We start from the raw sequence: 13,518 nt of genomic DNA, 5'->3' as shown, positions 1-13,518 counted from the left end.
TCACAGATATAATAAAAGTAAGTGATAGATCCATCTTCTTTATCAGCTGAAAAGAAGGTATGGGCAGCCCTGGCTATATTGCTCATCACTAGGCTGCAGCCTGTAGAGCCCATTGTTCCCAGTCATGTACTATCTATGAAAACAGTCAACATGCAGTAGTTGACTCATAAGAGTGTGTCACAAAGACCAGAAAAGTTTATTTAGTTGAGAGAGAGAAGCAGATAGAGAGGGAAAATGCATCAGAATGGGCATGCCAGGGTCTCTAGCCACTGCAAACAAACTCCAGAAGCATGTGCCACCTTGTGCATCTGGCTTTACATGGGTCCTAGGGAATTGAACCCCAGTCCTTAGGCTATACAGACAAGCGCCTGAACTGCTAAACTATCTCTCCAGCCTGAGTTTGAATAATTTTGTGCACTAGAGAGATGGCATAGTTGTTAAGGCACTTGCCTGCAAAGCCTAAGGACCCAGTTTCGATTTTCTAGGTCCCACATAAGCCAGATACACATAGTGGCATATGTGTCTGGAGTTCATTTGCAGTGGCTGGAAGCCCTGAAGCTCCCATCCTCACTCTCTCTTTCTCTCTCTCTTCCTCTCTCTGTCTGTAATAAAGAAAGAAATAAAAATCTTTTTAAAAAACTGTTGAAAGTCAGTCCTTATCCCATATTCATTAAGATAACATGCCAATGGCTCAATGTTGCATATGAACATACATCTGCACACGCACATAGGCTCTCCATAAGTAATTTTGATTAAACCACTTTATCCTGCTTCTATGATGAGCAAAGGAATAGTTAGCATAATATTTATGATCTAATTAATTACATTCCAAGGAAACATTTTTGTTTAAATATATAATTATTAGAGTGAATCTCTACAGTAATAAAATGCTTCCTGACTTTTGTATGGTTGTTTCTTCTAGTGTTTTATATGTATCTGTTTCTTACACTTTTACCTAAGTCAGTAACTAAACAATACCATGTTAATATGACTAACATGTTCACAAATGTGTTAGAAGACAGGGTTCTTAAGTAATCATTCTTTCTGTGATCTCACTTTCATTTGGATAAGACATGAATCTTTTCCTCTTGAATGTGTCCATGTATGAAACTGGAATTGGAATGCCAAGAAATCACCTGGGGTTGTAGTGAATTTACATCTAGCTACATGGGAAATATATTGAATTCTTTGAAAGAAAGCTATCATATAACTGAAACATTGATAGATTTTGGTTAATGTTGTTGGAAAGAAACAGGATCCCTGGCTGAACTACAATTCAGTGAGAGACATTTGCCCAGCAAAGTCATTAACTCAGGAATTTATCATCATCCACAGAAAGGACACCAAATGTGTTGTAAAGTGCCTTGGATTCTGGCCCTGTCACTCTCACAGTGGGTACGAGCACACAGTCATTTCACCTTTCCAGGTTTCTGCTTCCTAGACCAGCTCCGCACCATCCTGCCGTGGGTTATTTGATGCTGCAGATGATTCTGTCCTATCGAAACCTGCTGGGCAGTATGGCTCTGGACGAGTGACTTCAGGCACTTCTTAGAACTGCAGCCGGCCACGCCTCTCCCCTATGCCAGCTTCCTCCAAACTTACAATAGTCAGAACAGACCAGAAATCTATTTTCATCAGTCTATAGGGAAGGCATTGTGATCCATGCTAAAGTTTCACAATCATTGTTATAATAGGAAAAAAGGAGAGAGAGAGAGAGAGAATAAAACATCTTTGTTTTTTGTTCTTAGTCAATTTATAATTTAGTATTTTTAAAAATCTTTGTCTTCTGTCTGAACAGTTGTATGTAAGGAGTGGTGCCCTTCTTTTGGCTCTTACATTCTTTCCACCACCTCTTCCGCAATGGACCCTGAGCCTTGGAGGGCGTGAGATGTTTCAATGCTGGACACTCGTCTGTCTCTTCTTCTCAGCACTATGTTGCCTTTTGGGCCATCCCAGACAGAATTTGACCTCGATATCCACGACCTCACAGTGCCTAGCAGTACCCACACAAGACCCTCATAATAGGAGAAAAAGATGGTGACATCAAATTAAAAGAGAGACTAAAGGACAGAGGGAGAGGATATGATGGAGGAGAGCAGAGCGATGAAGGAGAAAGTGGGGGAGGTGAGGGGAGTATAGGGAAATACCATGGTTTGTTGTCTATAAGTATAAAAGTTGTCAATAAACATGTATTTTATAAATCCTTGTCTTCATTTCAGACATAACAATATAAAATCTAATGGCGTTTGTGCAGTAACTTATAGGCAAGTTGTGAGGATGGTGAAGTGCTAAGACTGAAACATTTAGGTATAGTATCATAAAGCCAATGGAGATTTCCCATGGCAAGACACAGCCTGCAGCCTGAAGAATACATCTTGGTTTGGAAAACAGTGCGTGACTACTAACATGCATGTTAATTTCATGTGTGCATATCAAATGCAGTTTGTTGTACTTTAGCATGGATATTTTTGTTCTAAAAAGTAAAAACAAATATTCTGAAATTATGCCCAGAATTTTAATTTTAAAAATTTACATTATGTTTATGTATGAGCACCAGGCGCATAACCTCCCGCCCAGACCTTCTCTGTATAATGTTTCCCTTACTCTCATTCTAAAATTCATATGCAATTTCAAAGGAAACTTGTGGTTGACTTTTCAGAATGCAAATTTTATCTTAAAATACACTTGGGCTTCTGAAACACAGCTCACTTGCAGTTGAAATTCCGTGGGCAAGTGGTTTAAAGGTGTCTAAAACGAAATGGAGGAAAAGTAATCACCTGTAAGACAAAAGAAGAGATCACCTGCAAGTCAAGAGGAGAGACCTATTTGAGCTCTTTTCTGAGAGATGAGAAGGTGAACTGTAAAACTAGTCTTAATTGTGTTTTCTAATCATGACCAAACAGGCAAGCACAGTGAGAATTTTTCAAGAGTGCTCTTTGTTTGGAACTGCGTAGCTTAATGATACTTCATCATAAATAATGCACTCTCCTGCGTGAAGTCAGCAACTTGTATCTACTTCAAAGTACAAAATGATAGCCTGGTATCAACACCTTGATCACCCCTCATGATAAGGCCGCCCCTCCTGGTGCCTGCTGGGCTGCTCCCTGGCAGCCCTTGGGCACTAGCAGTAGTTAGCACCAGGGCTAAGGAAATGTAAACACCTTTACTTTCCAGCTGCTGCTAATTGGTTTGGGAATATTTATGTAAGTGTTGATTTTTAAAGCTAAAAATAGCACAGTGATGTTTAAATCCAACACATCTTGGCTGTCACTAATGCTCCTATGATCCTGAAAATGTTGCTAAAAATGTTCACTCTTTAAAAATTACAGTAATTAAACTTGCTTTGTGTGTGTGTGTGTGTGTGTGTGTGTGTGTGTGTGTGTGTGTGTGCGCGCGCATGCGCACGCACCACATGTGTGTTGCTTTAGATGACAGAAGTACAGGATAGGCTTCTTAAAGGTCTCTGACAAGTTGGCAAAATATGAGCTCCTGCTGAATGGTGATAGAGAGCCAAGGATATTAGTGTGGACCAGGCAGGAGATAAGTTTTTAAATAGTGCCTTACCTACATTCTATGCTACTGGTTTTATCCCTCCATCTTAAATTAACACTAAAAGAATAAAATGTAATTGTTGTATTAACTAAATTAAATATCCACCTGCCAAAACACTGTGTTTGTGGAGGGAAGCTTTATGGTTTTAAATTACATAATATTTCTCAGACTCAAAGCTGAAGAAAAACCGAAGTAGTTCCTCGCCAGCTCTGCATACCTTTACTTCTTCCTAATCAGAGTTATTTTGGTCTCTTTCCTTCCAAATTTAAAAGTCATGATTTTACAGATTTTCCTCAAAGTTATTTAAATAAGCGATGTGAAAAAAATATCATTTTCATTTTTAGCTATGTGTGAGTTCGTGACTCTTCATCATGGATTTAGTCAGGGAAGAGCTTAAGTATTCTTAAATTATTGCTAGTCAACAATTTTGAAGTTTAGGTGAGGAAAGTGACTTCTTGCATTCTGCTGAGAGAGATACCACCTGTGTGCTTTGAAGCCCTCCAGTGCTACCAAGGTCAATTGGTAGTCACTATACGTCTCAATGGGGAGTCCTCAGCATCTGTCGACCCACCCCACCACTGGAGAAAACCAAAGTTACTGCAGCAGATGGAGATGGTTTGACAGATGCTGCCCATTAGTTGGCGCTAAACTTTCGTTTCCCCCTCTTTGTGATAACTGTAGTAAGGCAGAGTTACTGATGCTGCTTTTACTACAGTAGAGGTCCTGAAATGAATTCAGTGAAGTGTATTCCCTTAAGAGCGCATACTTATGAACATGTTCGCTTGAAACATGTACTTACTTTACACTTACTCTTGAACAGATCATCATGCCCCAGTTAGCCCAATGTTGCTTCCAGGCAACAATTGACATTTCCAAATTCACAGCACATCAAGTACGTTGTTGGCATCAATGGAGCCTTTACTTGCAATCTAACTAGAACCTGATTAAGAGCTCTTCTTCACCTTGCCTGATGTTAATCTGAGCCAGAATATGTTCTATCCTTGGTTGAAAAGCAACAATCGAGTTCCTTGTGGGACAGTGAGCAGTGAGGCAAAAGTGGATATGAAAACTTTATAGCAAATCTCAGTTTCCTGCCTTTGATATTCAGTGGATGTGAATCCAACCACAGTTACCAATCTAACTAACATTTGTAAGGCTGGAGAGATGGCTTAGTGATTAAGGGACTTGCCTGCAAAGCTAAAGACCCAGGTTCATTCCCCAAGACCCATGTAAAGCCAGATGCACAAGTGGTGCATGTGTCTGGAGTTTGTTTGTATTGGCTGGAGGCCCTAGTGTGCCCATTCTCTCTCTCTCTCTCTGTCTCTCTCTCTCTCCATATACATACATACATATATATATATATATATATATATATATATATATATATATATATATATATATACACACACACATACATATATATATGGTGTGCCTTTTTCTCTCTCTCAAATAAATAACAAAAATATTTTTGGAAAACTAAGGGCTTTTTTTTTTTTTCTTTTTTGGTTTTTCAAGGTAGGATTTTGCTCTAGCCCAGGCTGACCTGGAATTCAGTATGTAGTTTCAGGGTGGCCTCAAACTCAGGGTGATCCTCCTACCTCTGCCTCCCAAATGCTGGGATTAAAGGCATGCACCACCATGCCCAGCTTTTATTTTTCTTTAAAGAACATTTGTTCAAATTAACTGTTACTGTTAAATGTGTGTGCATTGGAAGACTACATAGGCCAAGATGGCATTAGTCTCCAAATTAATGTATAGACTTAGTGTGATCTCTAGTAAAAACTTGAATTTTTGGCAGAAATTGATAAGCAGGTTCTAAGATTAATATATACATCTAAAAGACTCAGAATAGTGAATAGAACTGAAAGTTTTGAAGAAACTACACATCATGCTTTCAAAACTTAAAACAAAGCTATGGCATTTTAAATTGTATTATGTTGGCATAAGGATAAAATAGATCAGAGGAGCAGAATTGAGAAACAAAAAACTTTTCATTTTTTGGTAAATTAAATTTTCATACATGTAAAAAGAGAATTTAATTAGTTAAAATTATTTTTCAAGTGATTAGGCTATGACAGTTATATTCTTACATGCAACAAAAATGAATTTGAAACCTTACCTAAAATCAAATATAGAATTTCACTCAAAATAATAAAAAGCCTAAGACCAAGAGCAAACTTTTGAGTCCTTATCAGAAAACATCAGCATATATGTATATTAGCTTATATTAGGTATTTTTAAAAGATACACCATTAAAAACACTAGCCAAAAAATAAACAAGTAAATGCCTTGGGCTTTATTAAAATCAAGGATTTCTATGCTTTAATGTTTTCAATGAGACAGTAAAAATACAATGCCAAAAATAAAAAGAACATTTATAAACTATATATGAAAAGAAAACTTGTGCATTTAATATTTGAAGAAATCTTATAAGTTAATAATAAATTAATTAGACATTTCTACACATAGGTTATATGTGTAGAAATGGCCAACAACCATATGAAAATAAACTCAACATCATTCACTAAAAAATTTCATATTAAAACTAAAATTTTTCCAGCACTTGGGAGGCAGAGGTAGGAGGACTGTTGTGAATTCCAGACCACCTTGAGACTTCATAATGGATTCTAGGTCAGCCTGGGCTACAGTGAGACCCTACCTCGAAAAAAAAAAATTAAAATTAGATACTATTTATGACTACTCAGATGGCTAAAATTAAAATTTTTAAGAAAAATTCAGCTGTTGGCAAGGGTATAGAAACATTAGAACCTTCCATGTTGGAATGAGAATGTTAATTTATAATAGTGTAGCAATTCCTCAAAATGTTGAACATGCAGTTACCATATGACAAATATCTCACTATTCTTCCAATTTTCACACAATTACATGAATGTTCATACCAGTGTTCTTTCACAATAGGCACCATAGAAAGAATATAAATGTAGCCAATAAATGGACAAATCAAACATGGTATAAGATGGAATATTATAGTCATGAAATGCTGATACATGCTACAACATGGATAAACCTAGAAAACATTCTAAACAAAAGATGTCGTGACCTAGGATTCTCTTTATATGAAATGTTCGAAGTGAGCAAATCCTCTGTGAAAGGAAGTAGATTAACGGTTAGCCGGGATGTCAGGGGAAAGGAGAATGGAGAGTGATAATGGGCACGGAGTTTCTTTGGGGAAAGATCATCAGTGGTAATGATTGTAAAGCTGAACACACTAAAACCCACTAAATTCCACCATTTGCATGACTGAATCTTGTTATATGAAGTGTGTCTCAAGAAGCTGTGGAAAGCAGAAGAGGAAACGCAAAGGACTTCCAAAGCCCCAGTCCATTTTTCAAATGACTTTAGCCCTGGTCCTACAGCTCTCTCGTGAGAGGTCTCATTCCAGAACTATCCATCCAAAACACTCTCAAGTCTCTCGTCCTCACAAACTAGATAAAATGTGTGTGTACCCTATACTTCCACTAAAAAAGAAATGATTCATCCATATTTTTAAATTTTCATAGTTCTTTATTATTATTATTATGTATTTACTTAAAGAGAAAATGGTCACAGTAGGGCTTCTAGCCACTGCAAACAAACTCCAGATACATGCACCACCACATGTATCTGACTAACGTGGGGTATTGAACCTAGGTACTTAGGCTCCACAGGTGAGCACCTTAACTGCTCTCCTTAACGTCTCTCCAGCTCCACATTCATATTTTTAATCACTAGGTTTGGGGATACTTCCTAATATAGTTTTGGAAAAGTAATTTAATGGACTCCACTCTCTGCGAGAACCAGACACAGGGTTACTTCTGAGAAAGACAGATAAGAGAGTTAAGGATTTTGGCTTTAAATGAGCTTATGAAATATCCTGAGATGCATCATAGTTATAGGTTCAAGAATTTGTTAAATTTTCCTAAGTATTTTTGTATCTCGCCTAGTTCTGTTTCCTTTTCACTGTAAGAACTTATCAGACCATTATAACAGTAACATGAACATTCAGAAACTTTCAAGACATTCGTCATTTTTGTTTTTAAGATTAAGTACCCTAAATGATGGAAAGTTCTTTAATATGAGAGGACTTTTTTCCGATTTCTTTATCCATGAGGATAGGAGAATAAAAATAAATTGAGAAAAAAAATATAGGGTCAAAGTCTTTCACAAAAACACCCACTCCTGGATGAAATGTTGCTATTGCATTTAAAAATGAAAACCTTGGGCTGGAGGGATGGCTTAGCAGTTAAGGTGTTTGCCTGCAAAGCCAAAGGACTCAGGTTGGCTTCCCCAGAATCCACTTTAGCCAGATGCACAAGGGAGCTCACTCATCTGGAGTTCATTTGCAGTGGCTAGAGGCCCTGGCACACCCATTCTCTTCCTCTCCCTCTCCCTCCCCCTCCCCCCTCTCTCTCTTCCTCTTTGTCAAATAAATAAAATATTTTAAAAAATGAAAACTTTTTGTAAAAGTCAGTTTACCTCACCAATGTGCTTCAGTTGAAGTTTTGTTTTATGCAAGAAACTAACCTAGTTCACTTGTGCCGCACTCAGGGTCATGAGCTATGTCACTTTTGTTTGTCAGAACACTATTTTCAGAGCCATCAGTGCTGCTCACTGGTGTGGGTTTTGTTTACACGTCTATCTACAAGTGGTTTAGTGAAACCAGAATCCACGACTAAAGTTTGTAAATAATTCTATAGCATTTCCAACAGTCACAGAATTACTCTGTCAAAGAATAGCTTCATGCCAAACACAAAAATGAAAGTCTTCCATAGAGAACTGACTTTAAGCATGCTTATTAGAGTCCGTCCTCTCCTCTCTCTCCTCTGAGTGATTGCTTTAGAAATTAAGTGGTTGATCAGTTCAGTTCCTCCCTGGTAAAGGTCACCTTCAGAATCACTCTCATGACTAGGTAATAACTCCAGAGTTTTTCTAACTGCAGTGTTCCTGCACATCTTGAGAGAAGTGACTTTGATAGGCAACGTGTTTGGTAGGCTTTTGCTTTGTTAGGTTGTTTTTGTTGTTGTTGTTGTTTTGCTTTGCTCTGTTCTGATACAGGACCTTACTATGCAACTCCAGCTGGCCTGGACCTGACTTTATAGCCCAGGCTAGCCTCACACTCACTGTGTTTCTGTTTCTACCTCTCAACTGCTGAGACTACAAGCATGAGCCACCATGAATGGATTCCCAGCCAAGTTTTTTGTTTTTTGTTTTCCCATAGATTGGCTGTCTCTGTGTATTGTGTCCCACAGAGATGTAAGCAAGTACACTTGATTACAACCCATCTCTCAGCACCTATCAGTGGAGACTTCCTGTAGAAGCATTCCTTTTCTATGCTAGTTTACAACTCAATCCCCAAAGCCTGTGGCTGAGTAGCAGGAAGCTAGGTGATATATTCCACAGCTCTGAGCACATTGCCATGTGTGACTGGGCCATTTGAGCATTTTAGCAACAAGATGTGAAAGGACATGGAAAGCCCTGAGAAGATGAACACCTGCTTCCAGTCTTAAAGGAAATTAGAACATACTGTCTCTATCCAGAGGAAAACAAACCATTTCATATATTGACATTTGTGGTGCTCAGTTCGGTGTGTGCAACAGACATATGCTCATGGGTTTGTTTTGTTACAGGAGTCCACACAGAGCTTGGAAGACCGAGAAGTTATGAATGGTGAGCAGACAGAACTACTAACATCACCCAAAATTAAGGATGCATTGAGGTACTTTCTTCATACAAATAGAAACATTTAATATATTTCAATTTGATATTGGTTTATTTAATGATTTTTTTAATTTTTTTATTGTTTATTTATTTATTTGAGAGCAATAGACAGAGAGAGAAAGAGGCAAACAGACAGAGAGAGAGAGAATGGGCGTGCCAGGGCCTCCAGCCACTGCAAACAAACTCCAGACGTGTGCGCCCCCTTGTGCATCTGGCTAACGTGGGGCCTGGGGAGTTGAGTTATTATTGACAGTGACTCATTATGTGAAGTCAGTGGCACTCCTGGTTACCAGTACTTCCTTTCCTTTGCACTGATTTCCAATACTACAGGCCTAAGGCACCATTTAGCTCCTACCCCACTCTGCTGCTTCCTCATGGGGTGAGCTTAGACAAGTTACTCACCATTCTTTGTTTTAGTTTCTGATCTGTGAAATGGAAAAAAAAAATTGGGCTGGTGATATGGTTCAGTAGAGTTCTCAGCTAGCATGCACACTGTCCTAGGTTCAATCTCCAACACTTCATAAACCTGGCATGGTGATGCACACCTGTAACTCTAGCACTCATGAGGTGGAAGCTGGAGAATCAAAAGTTCAAGGTCACCTTTGCTACATAGCAAGTGGAGGCCAGCCTGGGATACACAACACCTTGTGTCAAAAATGGAATTAATTGGCTGGAGAGATGGCTTAGCGGTTAAGTGCTTGCCTGTGAAGCCTAAGGACCCCGGTTCGAGGCTCGGTTCCCCAGGTCCCACGTTAGCCAGATGCACAAGGGGGCGCACGCGTCTGGAGTTCGTTTGCAGAGGCTGGAAGCCCTGGCACGCCCATTCTCTCTCTCTCCCTCTCTCTGTCTTTCTCTCTGTGTCTGTCGCTCTCAAATAAATAAATAAAATTTTTTTTAAAAAATGGAATTAATGTTATCACCTTCTTCTTAATATTGGAATTAGGACTTTTGCATTAATACATGGAAATTTTACTATGTATTAAAATTTACTATGTATTAAAGCACCTTATTTTTAATATTTTTACTTACTTGAAAGGAGAAAAACAGAAATATGGGCATGCCAGGGCCCCTTGGCACTGGAAAAAAAAAAAAAAAAACTCCATGTACATGCACTGCTTTGTGCATTTGGTTTTACATGGATACTGGGGAATTCAAACCTGGGGCTGACAGGCTTTGCAAGTTAGCACCTTGAACCTCTGAGCCACCAACTCAGTCCTGTAAATCACCTTAAACAGTACTTGGGTTAGAGTGATTCTGGTATGTATTACTGTTGCTACTATTAATATTGGTATCATGTTATTTGCTATAGATTAATTCATTATGCTTAATGATTAGGATCATAGTGTTTGAATTTTCAGAGATTTTTGGAATGTGGAATATATACAAAAGTCCAAAATGTAAGATGGTTTAAAATCTAAACCATTTAGAGTATATGTCACTGGTCAAACAGTTACATATTTTGGAGCATTTGGGATTTGGGACTTTAGATATTGTTTTTGTTTTGTTTTTGTTTGCTTGTTTTTTTATAGGTAGGGTCTTACTCTAGCTCAAGCTGATCTGGAATTCACTATCTATCTCAGAGTGGCCTTGACCTCATAGTAATGCTCCTACCTCTGCCTCCCAAGTACTGGGATTAAAGGCATGTGCCACCACACCCAGCTGACTTTAGAAATTAAATTGAGGCTATTCAACCTATGCAATTGTCATCATTGTCATTGCATTGCCTCAAATTTTGCACAAGGAAAGTTATTCCATATTAAGTAGATGATAACTTCAGCATTGGAAGTTGGTGGTACTGAGGCTGCGTTCAGTCAGTTAATGCACTCTTTTCATTAAGTCCACTACTAACAGATACCAGTCAATTTGCATAAAATTAGCTATTTTATAAATGAATGATCATCCTTTCTTAAACTAACCATGTGGTTCTCCACAAATTTTTAATTTGTAGGCATATGACTGTCATTACTCTTTATTTAGATTGTTTATCTGATTAATGAGCTTCCATCTTTTGAGACATTTGATAAGATTGTGATTAGAGATAGTCATTATGAATGTAATGTGCTTATTTTATTTGGCTTTAATTTCATTTTCTAATATTAGCTTTTATAAGTTTTCTAGCATTTTAATGAAAATTATGCAGATACCTGCCATAGGTATACTTACTAAAGGCTTATTTCTTATTTGTATGTTAGTTTGTTTTTGGTATTTAGGAAAAAAATTAGTTAAGCTTTTCCCAGTTACAAAAAGTTGACAGAAACACAGTATAGAAAATTCAAATACGGGCTGGAGAGATGGCTTAAATTAAGTGCTTGCCTGTGAAGCCTAAGGACCCCAGTTCGAGGCTCGATTCTCCAGGACCCATGTTAGCCAGATGCACAAGGAGGCGCACACATCTGGAGTTCATTCACAGTGGCTGGAGGCCGTAGTGTTCCCATTCTCTCTCTCTCTCTCTCTGTCTCTTTCTCTCTGTGTGTCTATTGCTCTCAAATAAACAAATAAAAATAAAAACAAAAAATTTAAAAAAAGAAAATTTAAATATATTATGTTATTAAAATATATGATAATGTATGTATATATAATTTGATTGTTAAAACAGTGTTGTTGTATGGATTTCATTATCATCTTTAGTAAGTTCAGGAACTACAATTCAAAGCAATTAAGTAACAACCAGAGATCCAATGCATATCTATTACTCATGTCTACACACTTATCGATTCACACATTATATGTTGTGTGCCTTCTGAGCTCTTGATTTTATTTCATGCTACAATTCTCTGGCTGGGAAACTTCTTGTAGTAAGTGCCAATACAGAAGAGGCACTGCTGGAGCCTTTTCAGATCAAATTCAGAATATAGAGTGAGTGCAAACCTCAGTGCTGTTAGATTCTGGAGTGAAAGAGGACGAGAAAAATTCCTTATGTTATAAAATGCTCACCAACAGGTAATAGTGTGGAGATTACAATTCCAGGAGAGGACATTGGTTCCAGCTGCTATAACATGATGGAAGAGTTAAAGGGAATTTAGGAGCCATGTCTAGCTGACTTACAAAATCAGCATTCTCCTGAGGCTCTGATATCCCAAACGGTTGGACCCAACCATAGGAATTTGAGTTTACTTCCATGCATGGGGCAAAGAAACTAAGTGAATTATTTTCAGACTCCATCTCAAAATGATTTAATCCCATTCCATCCCCATAGGTATTGCTCAAGCCTTGGATCCCTCTCTTCTAGGTTGTTGCTATAACCTAACTCCTGGCCCAAATGTCAATCTCTCCTATTCTCTAATTGACTGTACTTATTACTACTTTACGAGTATCCTACCAATACTTGCCAAATGTTTTGATATAGAGACATCATTTTTGTTAACTTACTGCCTTTGCAATATTGGACAAGTTAGTTAACATCTTAAACTTTTTTCTTCTTATGGGAAATAGTTTTATAATCATGTTGATTCGTTGAAGGTTATTTAAGGTATATCATAGGCAACTGACTTAGCATACTGGTAAATGAAGAACTGAATATTAATTGCTATTGTAACTCTCATTGTTGTTGGCACACAGTTCTCCTTAGCAGCCCGTCGATCAATCCATTGCATACAGCAGGTGAGCAGCTGAGTCCCTGAAGGCCCAAACATGCACTATCTGTCCATTGGTTGTCACTGTGTCGTCCCTTGCCACATCAGTAATCTAATCATGTTTGCCTTAATCCTACCATATCTATCACTCTTTTTACCTTACCAAAGAAATCAGTGTGCAAAAATTAGGAAACTTATCATAGCACTTATTTTTCCATTAAAAGTTCAATTTAGCCAGGCTTGGTGGCACACGCCTTTAATCCCAACCCTCGGGAGGCAGAGGTAGTAGATGGGTGAACCATGAGTTCAAGGCCACCCTGAGAATGCAGAGTGAATTCCAGGTCAGTCTGAGCTAGACTGAGACCCTACCTTGAAAAAACAACAACAACAAAAAAAAAAAAAAAAAAAAAACAAAAGTTCAATTTAAGACTGAAGAGATGGCTTAGCGGTTAAGACACTTGCCTGCAAAGCCTAAGGACCCAAGTTCAATTCCCCAGGTCCCACATAAACCAGATAAACAAGGTGGTGCATGCATCCATAGTTTGTTTGAGTAGCTAGAGGCCCCAGTGTGCCCATTCTCTCTCTCACTCTCTCCTCCCTCTCTCTTTCTATAATAAATAAAAACTTAAAAGGTATTTTTTTCAAGTTCAATTTCTCAATCCTGGTGTAATGACAC

General features: G+C 38.1%; 1 protein-coding gene across 1 annotated transcript in view; it reads left to right on the top strand.

Annotated features, from left to right (window-relative positions):
• Pard3b (par-3 family cell polarity regulator beta) overlaps positions 1 to 13,518 on the top strand; it is a 1,086,921-nt gene that overhangs the window by 542,216 nt on the left and 531,187 nt on the right. Inside the window, exon 5 of the mRNA XM_045147062.1 lies at positions 9,180 to 9,268. Coding sequence (XP_045002997.1) covers positions 9,180 to 9,268 — 89 coding nt within the window. The remainder of the gene's footprint in view (positions 1 to 9,179; positions 9,269 to 13,518) is intronic.

This window comes from Jaculus jaculus, chromosome 4 (assembly GCF_020740685.1).
Source record: "Jaculus jaculus isolate mJacJac1 chromosome 4, mJacJac1.mat.Y.cur, whole genome shotgun sequence".
Classification (NCBI taxonomy): domain Eukaryota; kingdom Metazoa; phylum Chordata; class Mammalia; order Rodentia; family Dipodidae; genus Jaculus; species Jaculus jaculus.
Note: the sequence above shows the minus strand (reverse complement) of the source record. Positions and strands in the feature narration are given on the sequence as shown.